Source organism: Crocuta crocuta, unplaced genomic scaffold (assembly GCF_008692635.1).
Source record: "Crocuta crocuta isolate KB4526 unplaced genomic scaffold, BGI_CrCroc_1.0 scaffold1112, whole genome shotgun sequence".
Classification (NCBI taxonomy): Eukaryota; Metazoa; Chordata; class Mammalia; order Carnivora; family Hyaenidae; genus Crocuta; species Crocuta crocuta.
Window position 1 is genome coordinate 188,386 of NW_027527161.1, and position 18,761 is coordinate 207,146.

The 18,761-nt window shown below is 41.1% G+C and overlaps 1 protein-coding gene across 1 annotated transcript in view; it reads right to left on the minus strand.

Moving 5' to 3' along the window:
• Positions 1-18,761, minus strand: part of TRPC5 (transient receptor potential cation channel subfamily C member 5) — a 121,908-nt gene that overhangs the window by 22,117 nt on the left and 81,030 nt on the right. Inside the window, exon 6 of the mRNA XM_077763125.1 lies at positions 8,598-8,793. Coding sequence (XP_077619251.1) covers positions 8,598-8,793 — 196 coding nt within the window. The remainder of the gene's footprint in view (positions 1-8,597; positions 8,794-18,761) is intronic.

The following is an 18,761-nucleotide window of genomic DNA, read 5'->3' on the forward strand; positions in this document are numbered from 1 at the left end:
GGGGGGGGGGCAGAGGATCCAAAGCGGGCTCTGTGCTGACAGCAGAGAGCCCTATGAGGGGCTCAAACTCAACCACAAGATCATGACCTGAGCCAAAGTTGCACGCTTAACCAAGTGCCCCGGTAGTTATTATTGATGGTAGTTATAATGATAATAGATTGGAAATGGTGCCTATAAGATTTAATAAAGGTTGTTTATATGCTAGGTAGTCATTGCATTCTTATTACTGACTTCTCTAAGACTTAGGGGACTGAGAAAGAGCTCAGCTTGGGCCCAGAGGTGGAAGCAAAGGGCTTGTCAAAGGTAAGGTCCAGGTAAGGTAAGGCAGTTAGCCCAGGGTGTTGTGCTAAGCCAGGTAGACAGCAGTATGAAGGCTCAGAATGGGGATATGAGAAGCCACAAGAGCAGACCTCATCTTTTAAAATTATTTTTCTTTCTTTTTTTAGTTAAAATTATTTTTCTAAAGGTAGGCTCTGAACTTTTTCATCTAGCTCCTCTATGATTCCTCTATATGCTTCTTTTCATTGCTAGGGCATATGCCCTATTGGCACAGGGAGGACATCATTTTCACTTGAAGATGTTTTCATAGAAATAAAATAATAGGAGGCAGAAAAGAACAAGGCCAGCTTCTACACCCTTATTGCCTGCAATAAACACCAGGCCAATCCTTGCTGGTGTACAAACTATTTCCCTGCCAGAAATGAGATCTGAAAGCTATCCCCAGTTTTCTTCTGTCTTTTCAAATTTGACCTTCAAGTCTCAGCGCAATTTGTCCTTCCTAAGTCAACCTCAGAACCTCCTAATCAGATAGGTACTGATAGATTGGGGACACAGAAATCCTGCTAGGTCTTTGAAACATAGAAAATTTAATACAGGAATTAGTATGTCGATGATGGAAGAGATGAGAAGCCCAACCAGAGGACACTGAGGCAACTCAGAGATTAGCAATGACAGGAAGCCCTTCTTATCCCTAGACTCGGAGGGACAACTGGGAGAGGTGGTGAGTGGTGTTACCAGAGTCCAAGGATTGGGGCTATCTGGTGGGAACTAGAGCCAAGATGGGGATGTCTTGCAGAAGCTGGGGCCAACGAGGGAGGGAATGCCTGGTGGTAGTTGAAGGTGAGCCCCAGAGGAAATAAAGCTGCTCCTGCAGGTACCCCAAAAGTGAAATATCCTAGCTAGTCCCTTCTTCTTACTTTTGGGTTGGTCAAACCTACCAGAAGCCAAAGGGCAATGGACTGTGGGGAATATAGTTCCCTTGATACAGAGCAGAGCAGGAAATGGACAGAGAATGGATCTGAGAGTCAGAAGCAGATAAAAAGCCTAATTATCATCGTTATTTTAGAGAGAGGTCCTCTGAGGCAGAAAGAGGTTAGGTTGCCCAAAACCACACTAAATGGCAGTCCAGGTTTCAAATCCAGGCAGTCTGACTACTCCTGTGCCCATGTCTCTTTTTTTTTAATGTTTTTTAACGTTTATCCATTTTTGGGAGATGGAGAGAGATAGGGCATGAGTGGGAGAGGTGCAGAGAGAGATGGAGATCCAGAATCTGAAGGAGGCTCCAGGCTCTGAGCTGTCAGCACAGAGCCCAGTGGAGGGGCTCGAACCCATGGACTATGAGATCATGACCTGAGCTGAAGTTGGATGCTTAACTGACTGAGCCACCCAGGTGCCCCTGTAATCACTGCTATTATATACTCATGGTAATAATGCTATTGTTATTTTACTCATGTCAGACTTCTCCCTCTGAATTAGACTTTAAGCTCCCTAAAGGCAACAACTGTATCTTTACCTTTATATCATTTATAGCACCAAGCCCAGAAAATGTAGGTTGTTCATTTATATGGGATTATTAGCAGGTTTTCATAGGTTCCACATTACCCAAAGAGGGGGCACTATTAAAATGTCCTCTGTGGTTCTAAATATTTGCTTTCTTGTTAGTAAGACGTAGCAGTCCTAGATCAGATTCCAGAGAATGGTTTGGTGAAAGAGAAAAAAAGCACAAGCTGCAATGAGAAAAATCAATATCTAGATTGCCTGAGGGTATCCCGAAGGAAAGAGACAGTTATTAAAATTTAAAATGGCTCTGCTCCAATGTCATGAAATTTCTACAGGTTGAATTGAGCAGCTCCTTCACCAGGAAAGAGGCTGTCCTATCCCTTAGACTTACTATAGTTTCCACAGTTTGGACTGTTTTATCGGACTGAAAGCTGGCAGGGCTTATGGTTTGTTCTGTTTTCTTATGAAGCAGTTCTTGAGAGCTAAGAGACGGATACAGGTATTTTAGATGAAGTGTCTGTGATTCCTATCCTAATGAAATCTTTAGTTACTGGAACTGGTAGGACAGGGAGATTGGTGGTTCAGAGTTGTGCTTCATGGCCTGAAGGAAGGGTAGCAGTTCTGTGCATGAGTGTTGGGGTCAGACTACCTCAGTTCAAACCAGGCTGTACCACTCTTCAGCATATGATGTTATCAGTATCCTGGGGATAATATAGTATTATAATATAGTGCATTATCCTCATTTTTCTCCTACCCTCTCTGGTTGTCCTTTCTGAATCTCCTTGGGCAATCTATCCTCTTTCCAACCTCTACACGTTGGAGTGCCTCACTTTTGGACCTCTTCTCTTTTGTATCCACACTCACTCCCTTAATGATCTCACCGAGTCCCCTGGCTTTAAATACTATGCACATGCTACTGACTCCCACATCTCTATCTCCAGCCTGGACCTCTCTGCTAGACCTGTAGACCATGGCCTACTGGACATCTCCACTCAAATGGCCAACAGGCATTTCCAAGTCCACACATCTAAAACTGAATTTTGGATCTCTGCCTTGCTCTTATGTCTACTCCTTTACTACTCTTCCCTATCTCAGTAAGGGAAAATTCCACCCTTCCAGGTACTCAGGCCCAGATCTTGGTGTCATCCTGGATTCCTCCCTTTTGCTCATCTTACATCTTACATCTTACATCTGATCCATCAGAATTGGATCTAGTTTTGAAATACACCTAGAATCTGACCACTTCTCATCGTATCCATCATGACCATCCTATTCAAAACCATCATCAGCTTTTTTTGGTTAATGCAATGATCTCACAATTGGTCTCTCTGTCTGCTGCTGCCCCACATCTGTCTTTTCTTTTTTTTTTAAAGTTTATTTATTTTGAGAGAGAGAGACAGAGCATGAGCAGGGGAGGGGCAGAGAGAGAGACACACACAGAATCCAAAGCAGGCTCCAGGCTCTCAGCTGTCAGCACAGAGCCTGATGCGGGGCTTGAAACTGTGAGCGAGATCATGACCTGAGCTGAAGTTGGATGCTCAACTGACTGAGCCACCCTGGTGCCCCACTTCTGTGTTTTCTTAATCAGCATATTATTTTTTAAAAAATACTTACTTATTTTGAGGGAGAGAGAGAGAGAACAGAGGGGGTGCAGAGTAGAAGCCAAAGTCTTTACAAAGGTCTCTCAGGAGGTATGCAACCTGTTGTTTACCTCATTACCTTGCTGACGTCATCTCCTACTTCTCTCTGATTTGTGTTTCCACTCTAGTCATAGAGGACTTCCCAAGGGCTGAAATCCGAGTGTCAGTGTGGCTGAGCTCTTATCTAGAGGCTCTGGAGAAGAATCTGCTTCCAAGTTCATTTATGTTGTTGGAATTCATTTCCTTGTGGTTGTAGGACTGAGGTCCCCACTTCCTTGCAGGCTGTCAGCCAGGGGCTACTCTCATTTCCTAGAGGCCACCTGCATTTCTTACCACGTTTCCTTCCATCGTCAAGCCAGCAATGGCACATCAAATCCTCCATATGTTTCAAATCTCTGACATCTTCTTTTGCTACCAGATGGTGAAAACTCTGCTTTTAAAGGCCTTATATGATTAGATTAGGCCCATCTGGAAAATCTTCCTGATTAGTAACCTTAATTACATCCATAAAATCTCTTTTGCCATGTGGTGCAACATAATCACACATGTGCTATCTCATCATATTCACTGTCCTGACGATTAGGGCTGGAAATGTTAGGGGAGCATTTTAAGATTCTGTCTGCCACGATGATATTCATATTGTGTAAGAAACTGACCAATCAGAATGTATGCCAGCATTAGTACTGGAACAGAGGCATGGAAAATACCTGCTGTTTTAGGTGTTACCTTTTACTTGCTGGATTGTGAGGTGACCTGGGGAGCTTCCTAGAGGGAATAGCTGGAGTGGCAGCTATTTACCAACTGGTATGGAAAGATTTCAATATTTGGACAACTGGGTGCTGTATCAGTGCATAGAAGTTGGTCATCTGCCTGGTTAGTGGGTTACAAATCATGGCGTAGTGTGTAAATTGTCGTCATCTTCTCTGTGCTTTGAAAGTCTGAGGTTGGTCCTGGATGGCTGTGGGCGGACGGGAAGACCACCTGCCCCCCTTGGCACTTCCGGGTGTGCATTGGTCCCCCTCCAGCTGTGCTTACTGTCTTTGCAGTGCTGGAACTGTTTTTGATGAATGTCTTTATGGGCGTAGCTGTCTTAGGCAGTTGGGGAGTTCATCCATTATCTGAGCCTCCAGATGCTGCCTTCCCAAGGGAGGCAATCAATTCTATGTATTTGGGCTCTCCCCAAGCCTTGCAGCAGATGTGGCTCAGTGAGGCAAGGCCTATTTACTTACTCTCAGCTTTGGAGTGAGCACTCCACAGTAGCCAGCAAAAACCGAGGGTTCTTATTAACTTGCCAGATGAGGCTATACCACAACAGATCATTATAAGCCTCATGTTTTGTGAGGAGCAGTCCGAGGCAAAAGAGATGCCCCTTGTAGGTAAGTTGGAGGTAGAAATAGGGCCCAAGGTGGATGAACTTTGTGGGACTGATCTGTCTCTCCCACCTAATATTTTCACAAGGGTGAATTTGATTTCAATGGTATCAATGGCAGCTTCACTTAATGCAACTTGGAACATACGCATGAGGAATGGCAGTGACAAGGTGGGTGTGTTGAAAGAAGTATCACAGAGAGAAATAAGCAACTTGAGGGAGATAAAAGGATAAAGGGAGAAGAGTAAATCACTGTGCATCATAAACAAAAATAATGTGAAATACGGCCAGCCTCACCTGATGATGCTGGCTGGGACCACAGAGCACAGACCTGGAGTGATCCCGGCTTCCCCATATCTTGAAGCTGACTATTACTATAGTGGAGCCTCCTCTGGCATAGAAATATGAATTTCTAAAGAGCCATATATATACTCCACCAGCAGCTCTGCATCCTACACAGAGCATTGAGAAAAGGCTCGACTCTTCAAGGGATTGCTATTACCTGACATTCCTGAGACCTGTCCTAGAATATACACTAAACATATTCCCAGTAAAATTTGTCAACAACTGAGTCTCTACTTAAACTGAGTCAGCCTGTTGAAACTTTTGAAGTAAGAGAGACTTGTCTTCAGTGGCTTCCTTTCCTGTAACATTTCCCCCATATCGGGGCTCTTCTAAAAACTGCATTCACTCCTGAAGTGGAGATGTTGCAAGTGGAATCAAATCTTGCTGGTCTTTACCATTCAACCAGATCCAGATATTTTTGGGAATCAGGTTGCCCAGTGTCAGGAATCCACTACATCCAGGTCCAAATGATAAAGACACGTTACTGGAGGATCCCAAAGTAGCAGGTAGGATTCAGAATGGTTGGCCATGACTCCATACGTGTGAGATGATATAGGCCGTATTCAGGTCATCATCCAGCAAACCTTCATCCCTCTGCTCCTAGCTCTCTCCAAGCTAAGATATTTTCTTAAGGTACAACAGTAGGTGGCATTAAAACACAACTTGCTACCAGCAGGTGGTGACAAGAAAGCTGGAGTTGATTATTTCCACCCTTCCTAGCAAAATGTCACTGAGCTCAGTGGGAGATACCACAGCCCTGAATTAGGTGACAAGAAAATTTCTTCCTTTTCCACTGCCATTAGGAGCAATCAGCTACATGACACCCAGGGAGAAAATGACAAATGCCTCAGCATGAATATTGCCATCTTTGGCACGGGTAAAGGGATGCTAAGCATAGGGGCAGAAAAATACCCTCCCCTGAGATTTTATGCCTGTCCCCCTTATACAGACAGATTTAGAGTGAGTATAGACATTCCAGAGTTCTTGATCTGGTTGGGTTTGAACCACGGAGAGAAAAAAGTATAACATTGAAGTATATGTCATTTCAAAAGTAGCAGATGGGCAGAATTTCAGAACTAGAAGGGACCTTGCAAGCTTAGCCTATTCATCTAGACATGCAGACTCACAGGATGCCAGAGCTGGCAGGGATATTAAAGACCACTGTATCAGACATACAGATGGCCAACAGGTGCATGAAAGGTCCTCCGCATCACTAATCATCAGGGAAATGTAAATCAAAACCACAAGGAACTATCATGTGACACCTGTTAGAATGGCTGTTATTAAAAAGATAAGAGGTAGCAAGTGTGGTGCAAATGTGAGGAAAAGGGTACCNCAGTTACGGAGGGCTCTCAAAACAGTTAAAAAAATAGAAGTACCATATGCTCCAGCAATCCCACTTCTGGGTATATATCCAAAGAAGATGCAACCACTATCTCAAAGAGATATCTGCACTCTCATGTTCACTGTTGCATTGTTCACAATAGAGAAGACATGGAAACAACCTGTCTGTGCATTGACAGACAAATGGATAAAGAAAATATGGTATGTGTGTGTATAATTAGAAATATTATATATATGTATATATATAATGATATTATTATTCAGCTGTGAGAAAAAAGGAATCCTGGATGAATGAAACTGGAGGGCGTTATGCTAAGACAAAAGTCAGAGAGAAAAAGACCAGTAGTGTCTCATCTCAGTTGTACGTGGAATCTAAAAAAGTCAGACTCATAGAGACAGAGAGTAGAATTGTGGCTTCTAGGGGTTGAGGGTTGGAGGAAATGGGGAATGTTGGTCAAAGGGTACAAATTTATAGTTATAAATTGAATAAATTCTGGGGATGTAATGTACAGCATGGTGGCTATAGTTTGCAACATTATATACATGAAAGTTGCTAAGAAAGTTGCTATCTTAAATGTTCTCACCAAAAAAGGTAATTTATATGAGGTGATGGATGTGTTAACTAACCTTATCATGATAAACATATTGCAATATGTATGTGTATCACATCATTGCATTGTACACCTTAAACTTACACAATACTATATGCCACTTATATCTCAATAAAAGCCGTCCATTTCAACCCTTTCACTTTTTGAATGAAGAAACTGAGGCCCAAAAAGAGAAAGTAGGTTACACAAGGTCATAGGGTATTCTAGTCCCTGGTCTACTAACTTTTAAGATATTTTTTTCAGTATACACCCCCACTTAAGCACCTAAGATCTAAGCCATCTTAGTGGATACATTTATGTTCTGGTTTTTTAAAATGTCCAGTGAAAGAAATTCTACAAACCCAACTAGAGATTATATCTCATTGTTATTTATGGTTAGGAAATTTGTCCAAATAGATAACTCAAGAGCCTCCTGCTGCAATATAAACTCATTCTTCTTTGGTCTGTCCTTAATCAAAATGGATCAGGATGGTCACTATTACCAGTAATATTTATGAAATATGGACAATATGTGTGTATATATGTACATATATTTATATGTACACATATTTATATAACCAATAATTTAAGCTTCTTTTCTGTAGGCTAAAAGATTCCTCAGTAGCAGACCAAATCTGAGAAATAGCATGTATGAAGGAAGACAAGAGTCAGGTCTTTCCATTTGTCTTCTGTGCTATAACAAAAGCTTTCAGCAACAGATAGACCCATGGAGGTGATCTAGCATCTTAATATGAACTAAACATCCAAATTCAGTGATATCCAAACAAACAGGACCTCAGATAGCCAGAGTTCCTCTGCTAACACTGTATTTCTGAATATGATAGGCAGATTATAAGAAAATAAGCTAAGGTTAGATATTTTCTATGACATCAAAAATCAGGTCAGGGCCTGGACTGATCCCGTATCCTATACCTTCACCATTTGTAGTTTAGAGTAATATTGCTGATCCAAATGGTAACATGATGGTCAAAAAGCATTCAGTGATAGACTCTACTTAAGCATATCTTACCATGGAGAGCAATTACTCATATATTCTTGATCAAAAAATACTTACTCTCTGAGAATGTCATCTTTGGCAATGAAATGCTCAGTTTTGTGAAGGACATGCTTACAGTGAAGAGGGAGATAAGACCCTCCTGCCTAGAGAACCAGTTAGCTCAATCATCCTTAAAAATCAGTGGGGCAACAAGTTATTGCCAAAGTGTGCTCATACCTCCCGAGCTTTCCTTTGTAAGGCAAGAAGATGGATTCAGAATTTTAAACATATTTTTAACAGGCTACCAGAAAGTCTTATTAACTAGAACATCCTCTTCTAAATTACTGAGATTCAATGGACTAAGAGTCCAAACTGAGTTGCTTTAGAAAGAAATAATTTACTCTAACAACTGAGAAGAATAATGTAAAATACTTGAGGCAGACAGACCGCTTCATCAAGCTTCCATTGGGCTCCATGCCAACGTGATCACTCCTTGAAATCAAGCAATCACCCTTGTAAAGCAAACTACTCACGGCAATAAGCTGGTAGGAGTTGTTCATCATGGCAATCAGCATGTTCAGCAGTACTACCAGGGAGATGACGTTGTATGTTCCAAACATGGTAGCTCCCACAAACTCTGTGAACTCGTGTCTCGCTTTCACATTGGTGACGTAGAGATTTAGAAGGCCAAATACAGACCAGAAGAGTGACTGAAGGGTTTCAAACAGCCTAAAAGAGGTCAAAGAGCAGGTTAGTTAATTCTCTAGGAAGAGCAAGAAAAAGAGACAGAAAATGTGATCTGCTTAATAAGGGACTTGCCAGATTTATGTCCCAACAGGTAGACTGATGATCTCACGTATTTCGGTCTCTTTCCCCACACAGACCAATCAGGTGGGTTTATTTGTTTGTTACCACTTCTATGTCTTATGTTTTCCTCTTACACCTGGAATATCATCTCTCTTTTTTCAGTCTACGCTGAGTCTATACTATTCTAAGACTTATTCAAGGGCTGCTTCCTTCGCCAGACTTTCTCTTTCATGTTGAGACCACGTGACTTATCACCTTTCTAATTACACAAAGACCCTCGATGAGTAGTTGAGAATATGATGTTTGGGTTAAATTGTTCTAGGTTAAAGTTTCAGCTCTGTCATTTGCTAGCTGAGTGAATGTGAACAAGTTACCATTTCTGATACTTCTTTTGTGGTTTTCACAGGGCCCCCCATGGTGCTAAGCTCAGTGATGGAGCTCAAGGATCCTTGAATCAAAACTTTGTGTAGATTGTTTTAAATTATTCTTTAATGTTTATTTATTTTTGGGAGAGAGAGACAGAGTGCAAGCCAGGGTGGGCAGAGAGCAAGGGTATACACAGAATCCGAAGCAGGCTCCAGGCTCTGAGCTGTGAGCACAGAGCCCAATGCGGGCTCGAACCCATGAACAGTGAGAGATCATGACCTGAGCTGAAGTCAGACGCTTAACTAACTGAGCCACCCAGGTGCCCCTGTGTAGATTGCTTTAAATGATATATTACTTGACAATTACTAAGACCTTACTATACATAAACATGTGAGGCACTTCCCATATATGATCATTATAATCCTTATAAAATCTTTATTGTTACTGCTGAGGAAAGAGAGTCAGAGGTCCTTCAAGTGCTGAGCCAGAATTCAAATCCAATTCCATCTCACCTCCCCAAACTACTACATTATTTAATATTAGATGGCTTCACAAATTATTGTTTCTTTTTGTAGTCTCCACCTCCAATTATGTAACTCTGCAATATGTTTTCAGTGTCTAGGGTTTCTCTGGTTTCATATTCAGAAATTTGTGCATATAGCAATAAAAGGCAACCAGCTCTGGGTGACACAAATCAACCATTTTTGAAGCACATGGATGAGGTGCAGAACATAAGAAATGCTACTTTAAGATTAGATGTCCTGTTTCAATTGCTCAAAATATGTTGTTTTTAGAGTGCAATGTATTTTGAGAGGCTTAGAGATTCATTCTTGGGTTCATGGGGGGGGGAATGTTTTAAAGATTCCTTCTCTCTGGGCCTGATCTTCCCCCATATCTTTGCAGGACTGTCTCTTTATCATCATTGGAGTCTCAGCTCAAATGCCACTTCCTCAGAGGACCTTCCGTTGGTCACTCTACCAAAAGCAGCTCAACTAGTTGTTTTTTTTTTTCCTATCTTACTGTCTTGTTTTATTTTCTGTGTAGCATTTCAAACTTCCTAAAATTATAGGAAATATTTTTTGTTTAAATGTTTATTTTCTGTCCATCCCCACTAGAATGTCAGCTCTGTGAGGGCTGATATGTACAACTATGATGTACCTGGCACATGATAGTGACTCAATAATACTTGCAGAATAATTGAGTGAACACTTATTAACTATTACTATTACTGTTATCAAGAGATTAGAATCTAGGGGACTCCAGGTCCATTGACAATTGCATGGTCAGTGGGCTGCACAATGCGTTAGTCATTTTGATGAAGGCTGTGCTCTGTCTGCCCCGGCCTGACTCTCATGGAGCCTCCTTCACAGAGCCCATGCCTGGGAAACATGCACATGGTTCTTTTCAACCTGTTAAATGGCTCTTCTCTTATCTTCATAGGTAACGTCCATGATTCTTCCAGTAGCATACTGCTTGTGAGCTAGCCTTGAAGGAAGAAATATGCTTTTTGCTTGATGATACTAAGGGCCAGTTGATGAAGCATTTGAGAATCAAAAGTAATCTGAGAGCGTGGAATTCAGGGGCCAGAGCACAAGAACCAGAATATGGCACGTCAGACTTCTCACAAGATCTTAATTTCCAGGAGAGTTGAAAGGTCAGGCCAGGCAATGCAGTTCATTACAGAGCCAGGCAAAGGGTCAAAAAAGGGAAAGATATGGGGCTCAGGAGTCTGGTTATACTAAGAGGGCACAACCTGGACATGGCAGGATCCATTTGAAATCAGGGCAGGTGGGAGGCCAGCAATGGCCCAAGCAGGTAGCCAGTAACCGAAGCCAGGGCAAGTATATCATTCATATGTTGGCTGGGTCTTACTTCATCGGTTGTTTCTCCAGAATGGATGGCATTATATTCCTTTATCCCCATCCCATTAACAATTAAAATTGCAATGGTTAACATTTAAGTGTAGAGCTTACTACTAGCTGTTCCAATGATTGATACAAAGATTCCCTAAAAGTGAAAGTTCAAGCATTTAAAATCTTCCCACACCTATGGTGATATTCTAGTCAGGGAGATCCTATATGTACAATTGTACAAGAGAGAAAAATAAAGGTGAAAATATTATTCCTCAGTTTTGGTACTCCATACTAAGAATGCCTTCGACACGGGGCACAAAATGGCACAATAGGAGAAGCTGGTTTGTTGAAGGGCATGCCCAGGTTAAATGGGTGACTGATGTATGAGGTAGATAAGGGTGTTCTATTGATACATTTGTAGAAAGCCCTATGGCTTTTAGACTCAGTTGAATTCACTGGGAAAGAGCCACTACCTAGGGAGGTGGGTATTACTTGGTGGCTAGGTCTATAATAAAATCATCACAGGGATGGGAAGACTTGTTGACTAAACCCCAGAATCTTTTTTTAAAAATTTTTTTAATTTTTCAAATGTTTCTGAAAATTGTGATTTGCCTGGTCAAACATTAGTTTACAGCCACAATACTAAAATTGCATTTACAACTCAAGTTTGGTCACATTTAATGCTAGATATTGTGAAGCTAATATTTGGACATATTCTCTTGTTAAACATGAACAAAAAGAGATGCCTTATTATTTTTTAATTAATTGACCACATTATTTAGAATCGGTTTAGATTAACATAAAAATTGAGCAGACAATGGAAAAAGATTCCATATCACCCTATGCCCTGACACAGTTACTAAAATACTACATCAGTGTGGTACATTTGTCACAAATAACAAACTAGTGTAGAGATATTATTATTCACTGAAGTCCACCATTTATTCTAATGTATGCTCTGTGTTGTGCAGTAGCATGGGTTTTGATAAATGCTTAAGGTCATGCATCCATGAGGCACAGAGTAGTTTCACTGCCTTAAAACTCCTGTGTTTCACCTATTAATGCCTTTGCACTTTCTCTGGAAATCCTGGTAAACGTTGACCATTTTTTGCCATCTCTATAGTTTTCTTTTTTCCAGAATTAAACCCCAGAATCTTAATACCAAAGGAACATATTTTTGATTTTAAAGGATATGATTTTAAAGAAAATAATCCATTTAAATAAAAATGCTAAATAAAGCAAAGAGTAAACACACATATGGAAGTTGTAGCTAAAGGAGGGGCACAAAGTGAGGATATAAAGATTCAAGGAGACTTGATATTAAATGTATGGAAGACAAATCCATCCCAGCTGGTTAAGGGGAAACTTGAGCATGTTGAGAGCCATCCACAAATAGATCACAAAGCTAAGAGGACCACAGTAGAATAAAGATGGGAACTGCAGTCTTCTGGACACTTTCTGAAAGTCTCATTTTTGAAATGGGGAGTTTATATTTTAAAAAGTAGAAGGACCATGGAGAGGGTTTACCTCTCTGGACTTAATTCAGACCAGTGAAGGACTGGAGTTTCTTCTGCAGTTTCCTAGACTTGCAACTTCTTAGTCCATCATGCTTCTAACAAGCTTCTAACTCTAGATGGAATGTTCCTGCCATGCTCCCAACTTCTAGCTTCCACTTTCATCCTGTCTCCTTCTTTGCCTAACTCTTGTTTGTTCTGCCCTGACTCCTTCCCTACAAGATTGGGTTAGATGCTCCTCTTTTGTTCTCCCACAGCACCTAAGCCTGATTATACAAAAACATATATCACATTTTAGACACAGTAGAGGGGAGTAGTTAAAGCAGACTTTAGACTCCTCCCCTTATTAACTATTTGACTTTGCAGAAGTTAAATAACCTCTTTATTTTTTTAAAATTTTAATGTTTATTTTTGAGAGAGAGAAAGAGACAGAGTGCTTGTGGGAGAGGGCAGAGAGAGAAGGAGACACAGAATCTGAACCAGGTTTCAGGCTCTGAACCCGTGAGATCATGACCTGAGCCGAAGTCTGGCACTCAACCGACTGAGCCACCCAGGCACTCCTAAATAACCTCTTTAAACTTCAAGTTTCGTCATCTCTAAAATGGTTTATTGGTAGAATAAATACTAATTGCTAACATTTATTGTGCTCTCATTAAGTGCCAGGCACTGTGCTAAGTGCTTTGCATGTCTTATATTGATTCTTAGAATAACCCTGTGAGGTAGCTACTATTCTTTTATTTTTTTCAAATAGGAAACTAAAGCACAGTGGTCACACTAGTAGGAAGCGGCAAAGGTAGGATTTGCACCAGGCTCTTCTGACTCTGGAACCCACATGCTTAACCACCATTCTCTATTACATAAGATAACTGCATGTGATGCACTTGGCACAGTGTTTGGCAGAAGCATTAAAAATGGCGCTTATTCTAATTGTTTGCTCATATTCTCCATTGCTTCTTAAGAATAAGGGTGTCATCTTAGTATTCTCATTGGCTGGCATGTAGCAGTTGCTGAATACACGTTTGTTGAATAAATCTGTTAAAGATGATAGGAGAAGCACACAACTAAGGAAAGTGCAGATAATTGGTACCATCCTGTGATAAGAGTGGCAGGAAGACTATGAACTTAAAATAGGAGAAAATTAATAACAACCTTTCAAATTTGGCCAGAGTCTTTGAAGAGCCTTTGATGGGGGCTGAGTTCATATCCATGCAAATAAGATGGGATAATAAGGGCTGAATGGTAGGTAGAGAAATTACCACTGATTAAATTGAAATAGCCACAAATGAATGAAGTTGGTCTACAAGGAGATTCCAAGTGATCTGCCAGGTTGTGGCTCTGTCCTCTTGCTTTGCTTTTATTCATGACTATTGCAAATTTACACAACACATTTTATATAACTTTACAAAACCAGTCTTCTACCTGCACCCCTGGATAAAAGCACAGACTACAACTTGTATGCCTGGATTGAAATCCTAACTCTGCCACTTACCATCTATGTGACTGCAGACAGCCTGTCTAACTACTTTGCATCCTAAATTCTCTATCTGTAAAATGGGCAATAATAATAGTGCCTACCTCATAGCATGGTTGTAAGGATTACATGAGTTAATTCATGTAAAGTTCATTCTTTACTAGTGCATAGACCTAGCACTCAGTATATATTATTTTTATGACTATTGTTAGCCTATACACCTCTTTCTTGTCTTTATAGATTGTCATTCATTTCCATACCTAGTTGTACATACTTGTATTTATAGTTTGTATAATTTTTGTGCTTTTAAAAACTACACATTTGGGGTGTGGCACTTCTGGTGGATATACAGAGTCTTTACGTGTATTGTTTTAGTAGCTGCCCATTTTCCACCCAGAAGATATCAAGCTTGTCTGACATTTTAATTGATGCTTTGGCTAAGAAGAGATGGCAAGTTTCTAAGATCTTCAGATGACACAAGACTGGGAAGGATAGCTAACGGATGGGATGACAGGATCAAGATTCAGAAAGGTTTCAACAGCATGGAGCAATGGGCTGGAACTAACAAGATGAAGTTTAATAGGGATCAATGTAGAGCTTTGCTCTTGGGCCAAGTGTCCAAATTCAGGATGAGGGATGTAGGAGAAATGCCAAGGATTTTCTCTGACAGCAAGCTAAAAATGGATCAGCAGAGTGACACTGTGCTAAGTGCTTTGCATGTATTGTAATATTTGATTCTTATGTACTTCAGTATAGCCAGATACTTCAGCCATATGAGGGGACAGTGCCAAAGTCAGTCTTCTAGAATGGAGAATAAGATAGGCATATTGAACATCATTATGTCTTAGGCCTCTGTGGTAGGTGCAAGGCTTACTAAAGTGGGGAGTCTGGTGGGTGAAAGAGACAACAAATGACTAACACACAACAGGTTATATTGTCATGGAGATGTGCTTAGAATGTCATGGGGAACAAACACAGAAGGAGCCTGTAACTGAGAGTGGGGTTGGAATGGGTAAGAAGAGACTTAAAAGAGTAGGTAATTTTTCAGCAGAGGCTTGAAAAATAGATGAGTTTTCCAGGCCGTCCAGGTGGGGATGGGCATTTCAGGAAGGCCCATGGAATGGCGTAGACATGCAAAGACCCATAGGGCCAAGACACTCTCCTATAATTGGGAAGAACAGGATTTTGACTATGGGGAGGACAAGTGAGAGGCTGGAGAGGTGGGGTCCAGATTACCAAGGCCCTGTGAGCTGTGGTAAAGAGGTGGATTTTACACTCGATAAGATTTCAATACCTGGCAGGCATGAAGGTGGGTGGTGGCAAGATGAGACTGATGTTTAGAAAGAAACTTCTGTGAGGCAGGTGCAAAATTGTTTGGAGGAGAGAGAAGACTGGAGGCAGGGAGACCAGTGCTGTGTGTGTGTATGTGTGTGTGTATATATAAAGGATGAATTCAAGAGATATTTAGGAAGTACGACAGATTGGGCTGAGTGAGAGCCTGGATGTATTGTGTGAGGAAGACGTTAAGTCATAGATGATTCCTAGGATTCTGGCTGGTGTCATTTAATAAGATGAGGGACCGACGGGGAAATAGGTTTGGGGTAAGGATGTGGAGATAACAGAATTTAGTTGTGGACATTTGGTGTTTGTGAGGCCCGTGACACAGCCATGTGTGTGCGCAGAAGGCATCTGGCATTGAGTGCTGGAACCTCAGAAGGAGACATAGGACCTGCAAGTTAGCTCCTGCCACTTGTACCCTTTTTGTCTCACAAGTCCCATGTCTTCAGAATAATGATGCCTTCCCAATCACTACTCTCAACAGTAAATGAAGGCTAGGTGTTCCCAAGATGGAATACTAGACTTTAACTGCCATTAGTCTTGTCATATATTTCTCAGCAAGAACAACGAGGTCCTCTTGAACTGTGTTCCCTGGGAAAAATATCTGTTCTTTTTCTTTTTAAGCCAAAGAATAAATAGCAAAGGCATCTTTGGAGAATCAGAAGGAAAAGGATGACAGTAAGCTTATGGCATAGTTTATGTCAGGTATATAAATGAGCTCACTTTCTCTTTCTCTAAATGTTGAGTTTTTCTCTACACTGACCAAGTAGTGTGTATTTTAGTGGGTATTATAAATACCTGAGTTGCGGTATTTAAAAGAAAACATAAAGCTGAGTCAGACCTATATAGAGGAAACTAATTGACACCTAGAGGAAAAGTTGAAGTAACATTACTGCTGATTTGGCCCCAGCATGACAATGCTTCTTCATACCTGATGCCCCAAGGAATAATTTTTGTGTATACCAGACACCCATTCTTGTCAATTGTCCCTGCTGGGCAAGTGATGGGAGCAAAATGTCAGTTGGCAACAGGGGTGTTAATAATTACTACAAACTTGCAAGAAAGCATTTCATAAACTTCTTCAGCAGAGTTCACATGAAAGGGTAATTGGCAGGGGCCCTGGCCTCCTGGAAGCCACCTTGCATCCAGGTGTTCAATCCTGTTGAACACTTTGATGTGAACAAATGCAGTCTCCTGGTGTTCAAGCTCCTACAGAATTGCTCTTTATAGTGAAAGCAGGTTGATGTGAGTTCTGCCTCTAGAGTAATACAGGAGAGGAAGCAAGTCCTAGTCAAGAGCCATTAGCAAGGTGACCAGTTGTTATTATACACTCCTGGTTGGCTTAACCAAAACAGCACCATCTCCTCATCAACCCATTTTGGCCTCTTCCCTTTGACATGAATCTGATTTCCCTATCGAAGATTTTTTCCCCAAGTTGTGGGGAGAGGGGCAGGGAGTGTGGCCTATTGGAGGTGAGTGGGTGGGTGCTATAAAAGGGGCAATAGAGTGAGCCAACATTTTTCAAACTCTGTTCATTGGTACATCATCCTGGCCAATGTATTTGGGGAAATTTCTCCCTACATTGTGGATTCATAATGAAATGTCTCTGAGAAGACCTGCAGTGAATAAACCTTTTAAAGTTTGTGCTAGCATTTCCAAGGCTCATTGGATCATAGATCCTTTTTTTTTTTTCAAATCTCTGGTATGTTAATATCCCTGTGAACTATGTTTTTCTGTAACTGATTTTAGGAAATGCTGCTAGAAACAAATAATAGGGCTAGGCTATACAGCATTGTTTTTCTCCCCTCTCTATTGATGCAATCTTGGGAATGAGAAGAAACTCTTTTTACCCCCTGGCCTTTGTTATTGAGCACATTTCTAGAGTGTCTGCATTCACTGAACTGCCTTAGTTTATAGGGTTAAAGGGAAAAATGTATCTTACTTTAATGACTAAAAACATCTCTTGACCTTGGGGTCATCATGGTGAATACCAGTGATGGTGAGTGGCACTTTCCAGAACTGAGGTGGACAAGTTATAGGACACTGAGTCTTGGATAAGCTCACAACCTCTCCTGAAACCTAACAAATTTCCTGTCATGTGCCTATTTTCTTCTTGTCTGTTTCACCTAACAATGATCTGTCAGGAAATAAAAGCCATTCTGGAGGCTTGAAGGTCCTAAACAAATAGATGTTGAGTTTATAAAGAAAAGGTACAGGAATTCCATGTGTCTGGTGGCAGTGGACTTGTGGACAATATCATGAGCTGTCTCCTGTGTCCCAAGTGGGAAAGGGAGACATTTCTGATCAGTGCTCGGTGCCCTGTGGCCCACCTGAAACCTTAAATTAACCCCAGAAGGTGAATTGATTCTAATTTTGCCCCCAGCCTGTTCCCCTTTCTAGCTTGTTTCTGTGAAAGGGGTGCAGTTGTCACTGGAAGGTGCACAGAGGCTTTTACTGTAAGTCCAGTCTATGCTCTCCTTGGGCTATGGCACAGAGAATTTGCCCCTGCCAGCATTTCAGCTTTTATTCCACACTGTTGGCCTCAGGCAATCTTACTGGTTCTTATGAAGCATGCCCAATTAATATTGCTTGAAGAGTGGATTTACATGCCTTCTCTCTTACAATACTAGGTAGGAGAAACACTCCCCAGTCAGATATAATGTCCATCCCCACAATATAATCGGAAAAAAGGGATGTAACCACTTTGCATAAAGCCTGTTCAACCATACCCATTCTACAAACTTTTACCTTAATTCCATCAACTCTTATGTTCTTACCTCTAGTGTCTATTAGGATTTCATTGACAGGCTTTGGTTTTATCATACTAGGTAGTGGAAGTTTTCCCCAGCCAGACATTAGTGTCCATTCCCATAAAAATATTTAGGTAAAGGAGACACAATGTTTTTACATAAAGCTTGCTCAAACATTCCATCTTTCATGATCCTTACATTTTTATTTTTTAAATTTCTTTTTAAATAAGCTCTATGTAGGGCTTGAACTCATAACTGTGATCAAAAGTCATGAGTTCTACCGACTGAGCCAGCCAGGTGCCCCTACCCTTACATTTTTATATTGTCTCAATCTATTGTAGCCTGAGTCAGGGCTTCATCAATGGGTTTGGTACCACCATTAGGATTTCTGTATTAATGAGTCCTGGAAACTCCCCTTTTCCACCCTCTGACCATTTTCCCCACTCTTGAGCCAAGGGACCCTGGTCCTTTCATCAGTATTTAGCTTGATTAATCTGCCCAAACACAGCCCCAAATGAGTAGTGGTCAGGTTTCTCATTGTAATTTTTGCCTGCTGGCTTTTTAAAGTTCTCCAAACTGGGATAAACAGAGTAGACTT